Source organism: Ornithorhynchus anatinus, chromosome 3 (assembly GCF_004115215.2).
Source record: "Ornithorhynchus anatinus isolate Pmale09 chromosome 3, mOrnAna1.pri.v4, whole genome shotgun sequence".
Taxonomy (NCBI): domain Eukaryota; kingdom Metazoa; phylum Chordata; class Mammalia; order Monotremata; family Ornithorhynchidae; genus Ornithorhynchus; species Ornithorhynchus anatinus.
In genome coordinates this window covers 5,861,937-5,869,511 of record NC_041730.1, presented here as the reverse complement: position 1 = coordinate 5,869,511, position 7,575 = coordinate 5,861,937, and the positions used below count along the sequence as shown (strand labels likewise).

The 7,575-nt window shown below is 58.5% G+C and overlaps 1 protein-coding gene across 1 annotated transcript; it reads left to right on the top strand.

Moving 5' to 3' along the window:
* The first annotated feature begins 5,690 nt into the window (after positions 1-5,690).
* Positions 5,691-7,575, top strand: LOC114810314 (collagen alpha-2(I) chain-like). The gene is made up of 3 exons (XM_029061629.2): positions 5,691-5,822; positions 6,533-7,154; positions 7,192-7,575. The coding sequence occupies exons 1-3, from the start codon at positions 5,806-5,808 to the stop codon at positions 7,573-7,575; spliced, it is 1,023 nt and encodes a 340-aa protein (XP_028917462.1). The 5' UTR covers positions 5,691-5,805.

The window sequence follows — 7,575 nt, the reverse complement described above, 5'->3', positions numbered from 1 at the left end:
AATTAATTTATATTAACGTCTCTCTCCCCCGCTGGACCGTAAGCTCATTGTGGGCAGGGAATATATCTACCAACTCTTGTTATATTGTACTCTTCCAATCATCTGGCACTTGCATACATATGTATATATCTATAATTCTATTTATTTACTTGTTTTGATGTGTATATGTATAATTCTATTTATTTATACTGATGCTACTGATGCCTGTTCACTTGTTTTGATGCCTGTCCCCTTCCTTCTAGACTGTGAGCCCGTCGCAGGCAGGGATTGTCTCTCTTTGTTTTTCAAAGTGCTTAGTACCGTGCTCTGCACACAGTAAGCCCTCACTAAGTACGAGTGAATGAATACAGTGCTCTGCACGCAGTAAGCTCTCATTAAATATGATTGACTGATTGATTATTGATTGAGCCTACAGTCTACAGCGGGAGACCGACATTAAAAGAAACCACAGAAGGGGAAAAAGTCAGAGTGTAAGAAAACGTACCTAAGTCCCGTAGGGTTGGGGTAATGGGTGTTTGAGGGTCAGACTGCATAAGCGATGCAGAGGGGAGGGTGGAGAGGGGAAGTGAAGACTTAGTCAGGAAAGGCCTCTTGGAGATGTAATTTGAAGAAGGCCTTGAAGGGGAGAGTGGGAGTCTGTCGTATATGAAGGGGGCGGGAGTTTCAGGCCAGAGAGAGGATGAGGGCAACGTGGCGGGATAAATGAGATCAAAGTACAGCGGGTAAGTTGGCATCAGAGGAGCAAAGCGTGCGGGCTGGGTTGTAGTAGGCGAGCAGAGAGGCGAGGCAATAATAATAATAATGTTGGTATTTGTTAAGCACTTACTATGTGCAGAGCCCCGTTCTAAGCGCTGGGGTAGATACAGGGTCATCAGGTTGTCCCTCGTGAGGCTCACAGTCTTAACCCCCATTTTACAGATGAGGCAACTGAGGCACAGAGAAGTGAAGTGACTTGCCCACAGTCACACAGCCGACAAGCGGCAGAGCCGGGATAGGAGGGGGCGAGCAGGTTGAGGGCCTTAAAGCCGATGGATGGGCAACCGCCGGACGTCCTTGAGGAGTGGGGAAACACAGATTGAACTTTTTTTTAGCCAAATGCTCCAGGCGGCAGACTGAAGTATGGACCGGGGGAGGGACAGAGAGCAGGGAGGTCAGAGAGGAGGCTGATCGGTAGTCAAGGTGAGATAGGATTAAGTACTTGGATCGGCGTGGTGGTGGTTTGGATGGAGAGGAAAGGGAGGATTTTATCGATGTCGTGAAGGTTAAACGTTATATTGGACTCTCCCAAGCGCTTGGTACAGCTCTTGGCACAGGGGAAGCGCCCAGTAAATCCGATTGACAGACTGGTCCAGACAGAGTAAGTGCCCCAATTGATGAACCTCAAGACCCCCAAGGCCTCTTTTCCTCCCCCAATTCTAGTAGCAGGAGCAGTTGTACTTATTGAACGTCCCCTGGGGGCTCTGCATTGAACTAAGAGCTTGGGAGCTGCAAAATAAGCAGCAACTGGGCCCACAGGGAGCTTCCACTGTAATGGGGGAGACAGGCATAAAAGCCTTTGCACGCCAAGGGATAATAATAATAATTGTGGTATTTGTTACGCCCTTGCTACGTATCCCCATTTTAAGATGAGTTACTGAGGCCCAGAGAAGTGAAGTGATTTGCCCAAGGTCACTCAGTGGCGGAGCCAGGATTAGAACTCAGGTTCTTCGGACTCCCAGGCCCGGGCTCTATCCACTAGGCCACGCCGCTTCTAGATGGGCAGGGGAAGGGCGAAGGTAACCCCCTGCCACTCTGGCACCCTCCCTCTCCGGACTGACCCCATGGGCAGGAGGAGGCTTGTGGCCTGGGCAGAGCCGCTATGTTGTCCGCCATGCCCCCCCGCAGCAGCTAGTTAACGATTATGGTTATAATAATAATTTTGGCATTTGTTAAGCGCTTACTACGCGCCAGGCACTGTTCTAAGTGCTGGGGCAGTTTCAAACAAATTGGGTTGGACGCGGTCCCCGTCCCATATAGGACTCACAGTTTTAATCCCCATTTTTACAGGTGAGGGAAGTGAGGCCCAGAGAAGTGAAGTCACTTGCCCAAGGTCACACAGCGGACAAGTGGTGGAGCTAAGATTAGAACTCATGACCTTCTGACCCCCAGGCCCCAGCCGCTGCTGGTCGGCTGTCCGGTCTGAGGCCCCGGACCCGGGGGTTACGTACTCTTGGGGCGGGGGTCCCTTCCTGGCCCGGCCGGGGCGGCCGCCGTCCATCGTCCCCCGCGAGGCCGCTTCCCGAGCCGGGATGCCGCTCCGCTGCCTTCCGCCTCCTGGTTCCGACGGCCCCTGAGGAGCAGAACGGGCTGTGGGCCCTTCCCCTTCCCCCTCAGAAGACCCCTGTGCCCCGCCTGCCCAGTTCTGACAGTTGGCCGGCCTCCCCCTCCCCCCCAGTCCAGGGCCGCCCCCGCCCCGTACCTCCCGGCTTAGGGGGAGCCCCGTCAGGATCCCCAAAAGCCTCATGGGGGACCCTTTTTCCCACGAGGCCCCGGGACCCTAGGGGTCCAGGCTGGGCTTGCCAGACCCGGGGGCCAGAACGGCGGGAGGCTGAGGACCCAACATGATGCTCTCCTGCAGGAGGAATGCTCCACCGTTGCTATGGCAACCACCTCGTCCTCCAACTTCCCGGACACCATGGCAACGGGCCTAGGAGGGGAAGGAGATGGGGATGGTGGGGGTTGGGGAGGTGGGGAAGCGGGGGCGGATGGAGGTAAGCGGGGAGGCTCCGGAGGGAAAGGGAAAACCCGAAGCCCTCGACAGGCGACCCCCCAGACCTTCTGTTCCCTGCCCCCTCCCCCAGGGCCGGCCCCTTGTCCCTTCCCGTTCTCACCGCCCCCTCTTCCCGCCTCTCTCCATTCTCCTGGCCCGAATTCCCAGACTGGATGCAGTCATGGCTCATCTGGGTTCTGGGCCCCACTGCCTCCTTCTCCTTCTCCTCACCAGCCCCTCTCCCCTTCGCTCAGCCCAAAATGCTGTGGCTGAAATGATAGAGAAGCAGCGTGGCTTAGTGCCTAGAGCCCGGGCCTGAGCGTCAGAAGGACCTGGGTTCCAATCCCGGCTCCGCCACCCGTCCGCCGGGTGACCTCGGACAAGTCGCCTCACTTCTCTGGGCCTCGGTTACCTCACTCGGAAAATGGCGATGAAGACCGTGGGCCCCGGGTGGGACAGGGACCGCGTCCAACCTGGTTATCTCGTATCCACCCCGGCGCTTAGTACAGTCCCTGGCACAGAGTAAGCACTTAACGAATACCACAGTTATTATCATCCCTTCTGCCAACTCTGTTATAGAGCACTCTCCCAAGCACTTAATACAGTGCTCTGCACAGAGTTCGCACTCAAATAGTGATTGATCGATTCTGCCAATCCAACCCTGCCCATCCCCCTCCCCCCTGCAGTCTCCACTAGCCTGTCGTCATCCTTTTCACCAGGCTAAGCCTGCTCTCCCCCAACCCACGAACAATAATAAATAACAGGGATATTTGCTAAGTGCCTATTATGTACCAAGCGTGTTGCTAAGCACTGGGGTAGATACACGTTAATCAGGTTAGACACAGTCCCTGTCCCACACAGTCTAAGTAGGAGGAAAGCAGCTATCAAATCCCCATTTTACAGACGAGGAAACTGAGCCACAGCAAAGGTCACACAGCAAGCAAGTGGCAGAGCTGAGATCAGAATCCAGATCCTCTAAGTCCCACGCCCGGGCCCTTTCCACCAAGTCACCTTGCTTCTCTCAGCTCAGTTTGGGGTTTTTTGGTTTGGTTGGGTTTTTGATAGCATTATCTAAGTGCTTACTATGTGCCCACGAGGGGTTGACCGTCTTATTCCCCATTTTACTGATGAGGTAACTGAGGCACAGAGACGTTAACAGACGCCCCCGAGGTCACACAGCAGACAAGTGACGTGAGCCAGGATTAGAACCCAGGTCCCCCGACTCCCAGGCCAGGGGTCTTTCCACTAGGCCAGGCTGCTCCCCAACCACTTCCGTTCCTATCATTTATTTCTGTTCATGTCTGCCTCCCTCCCCCTCTAGACTGTAAGCTCATCGTGGGCAGGGAATGTGTCCTTTCGTTGTTCTGTTGTCCTCTCCCGAGTGCTTAGTGAAGTGCTCTGCACACAGTAAGCGCTCAATAAATACGACTGAATGAATAAATGCATGACTCCCACACCCTTAATTCTCCAGGACTCCCCTGCTGGTGCCCTGCAGACAGGTGAAGCTCTTTATGCCCCTCTAACCCTGTTCTTCCTTCTACTCAAGTGCTTAGTACAATGCTCTGCACGTAGTAAGTGCTCAATAAATACCACTGATCAATTGATCGATTGATCGATTCAAATCCCGGCTCCGCCGCTTGTCAGCTGGGTGACTTCGGGCAAGTCACTTAACTTCTCTGTGCCTCAGTTACCTCATCTGTAAAACAGGGATGGAGACTGTGAGACCCACCTGGGATAACCTGAGCACCTCGTATCCTCCCCAGCGCTTAGAACAGTGCTTTGCACATAGTAAGCACTTAACAAATGCCGTCATTATTAGTATTATTATTGTAGTTACCTCGGGACTGCATCCATCCCGATGATCTTGTAGCTAATAAATAGAATTAGAGCTATATATACACACGTCAGAACAAGTAAAACAAGCATTAATATCCATGAATAGAATGACATCATTCAGCCTGTCTCGTCGTATGCCGTCGAGTCGTTTCCGACCCACGGCGACACACATCTCTCCCAGATCGCCCCGCTCTCCTTCCGCGACCGTTCCGGCGGTGGATCCGGAGAGTTTTCTCGGTAAAAATCCGGATTTGGTTGAGCGTCGTCGCCTTCGGTAAACTCGAGTCTCCGCCCTCGACTAGCTCCCGGGCCACCGCGGCCCAGCACGGGGGAGTTCTGCCCCGTGGCAGACGGCCTGCCGCTCGCTAGCCACCGGCCAAGCTAGGAGAAGAACGGACGGGCCTCTGCTTGCCTCTCCCTCGCGGAGCTGAGAATCGTAGAGGACTGGAAACTCTCCAGGTGCGACCCCGAGAGGGACATTCAGCGTGACCTAATGGAAAAAGAACGGACTGGACGCTCCTTGAGGGCAAGATCTTGTCTACTTATTCTATTGTACTGTGCTCTGGAGAGTAAGTCCCCCGCCCCACCGTAAACCTTCTATAAACATCACCGATTGTTTGACGGACTGTTTCTAATTCCGGCTCTGCCCCCACCCCGCTGGATGACCTTGATCGAGCCGCTTAACTTCTCTGGGCCTCCATTCCTGGTCTCCTCCGGCGCTGTCAGGTCGTCTCCGACCCGCGGCGACTCTGTGGCGTTAAGGGAGAGAGCCCGGGCCTGGGAGTCAGAAGGTGAGAAGTGACTCAGTGCCTCAGTCCCCTCATCTGTAAAATGGGGATTAAGAATGGGAGGTGTAGGTGGGAGAGGGAGCGTGTCTGTCCCGCTTGGATCCACCCCAACGCTTAGTACAGTGCCTGGTACGTAGTGAGCGCTTCAAATGTCAGAATTATTATTGTAATTATCTCCCCGGGCACAGGACCGGGCAGGAGGATGTCAGACTTTCGCAGGTCCGCCCCTTCCAGCCTGGAGGGGTTTCTCCTGGGCGATAATAAACGGGCCCCCCTCTATCAGCCAACTGGCAATCTGTCTCTGCGGGGGTCCCGCCCTCACCTCTGGAGGAGTCACCCAGGGCTCCGGGTCCAGCCTCAGTTCGCCCCCGGGCCCTCGGTCGCCCCGCCAGCAGAACCCGGTCGTCTCGGAGGCTGTCGGCCCGCAACATCATGGGACAGGCGGGAAGGTAAGGCGAGGGACAGGTGACGTTCCACTCCTCCTTTGACCCCCTAACCCGTGCTCAGGTGGGTACCTGTACTCCCCTGGCTTAACAAATGCCACAGTTATTAACTTTTCGGCCCCCTCTTCCCAACATGTCCTTCCCCCTGCACCTTCTCTCCCTCCCAGTTCTGCTCCTCTCACCACCCCATCCCCTCCCCCGGAACATGATTATTTTTATTATTAACGTTATCGTTACCATTAGCCTTTCAGTCCCCTCCTCCCAACGTCACCTCTCCCCTGCACCCTCCCCCCCTCCTCCCAGGTCCGCTCCATTCACCACCCCGTCCCCTCTCCAGAGCGATGTAATTTTTTTTTTATAGTATTCGTTTAGCACCTACTCTGTGCCAGGCACCGTATTAAGCGCAGGAGTAGGCCCAAGTTAATCAGGTGGGACCCAGTCTCTGTCCCACATAGAGCTTCCGGTCTTCATCCCCAATGGGCAGACGAGGGAACTGAGGCCCAGAGAAGTGAGGTGATTTGCCCAAGGTCCCCCAGCCGAGTGGCGGAGCCGGGATTAGAACCCAGGTCCTCCTAGGCCCGCGCTCCACCCACAAGGCTGCGCTGTCCTCTCGGTCATCTCCTCGCCCCCGCCCCCGGCCCCCTTCTCCCTGCCAAGCGTGCTCCTCTGACGCCCCTCTTCCCGCGTCTGTGTCCCCCACCCCTCCCCACCGGCAGCATGCCCTTCCTCCACGACGCCCTGCAGGATCTCCAGTGCCACTTCACCTGGGATCTGGACGGGGCGGCGGACGAGCCCCTGGACCCGGCCCAAGGCCTGGCCTCGGTGGCCCTGCGCCTGGCTCACGGCCCCCCCGGCCGGCGGGCCGACCTCCTGGCCCTGCGCGCCTTCCTGCTGCAGAGGCAGGGCCGGGCCGAGGAGGCCCTCCGCAGCCTGAGCGAGGCCGGCCGCCAGCCTGCCCTGACCCCCCACCAGGCCCTGCTGGTCTGCGGCGACCGGGCCTGGCTCTCCGACCAGCTGGCCCGCCCCGAGGAGCTGGAGCAGTCCCTGGCCGAGGTCTGGGCCATCTGCCGCGGGCTGGGGAGCCCCCTGCCCTGGACCGCCCCGGGCCCCGAGCTGGCCGCCCTGAGGGGCCGGGCCCTGCTGACCCTGGGCTCCCGGTTCGGGGGGGGCGGCCGGCTGCTTCCGGGAGGCCCTGCGGGGGCAGCCGGAGGTCGAGGACCACCGGGCCGGGCTGGCCCTGGCGCTCTTCGCCGCCTGGAAGCACCCGCGGGCCGGGGAGGGGGCCGAGGAGGCGGGCCGGGAGGCCCGGGAGCAGCTGGAGCGGGTGGTGGGCCTCCAGCCGGGGAACTACGAGGCCAAGGTGGCCCTGGCCCAGCTGGTGCGCGGGCGGGAGCCCGGGAGGGCCGCCGTCCTGCTGGACGAGGCCGCGCGCCACAGCCGGGACCCCGAGGTCCTGAGGGCGGCGGCCCGGGCCCTGTCCCCCACCCGGGCCCTGGGACCGCTGCGGCGGGCCCTCGACCTGGCCCCCGACCACCCCCGGCTCCACTTCGACCTGGGGCGCCATCACTACGCCGCGGCCCGGCTGGGCGGGGGGCCCGCAGAGCTGGAGGCCGCCGTCGCCTCCCTGCAGGTCGCCCTGGAGAAGCAGCCCACCTTCCTCCGGGCCGAGACGCTACTGGCCGAGGTCCTGGGGGCGCGGGGACCCCTCTCCGCCCCGGAGCCCGGCTCTGCCGCCGCCGAGGGAAACGGTGCGGCCTAG

Coding starts and splice junctions, on each gene's coding strand:
- LOC114810314 (XM_029061629.2), top strand. Junction 7,155..7,191: donor GAGCGGGTGGTGGGCCTCCA/GCCGGGGAACTA, acceptor GCCCTGGCCCAG/CTGGTGCGCGGGCGGGAGCC.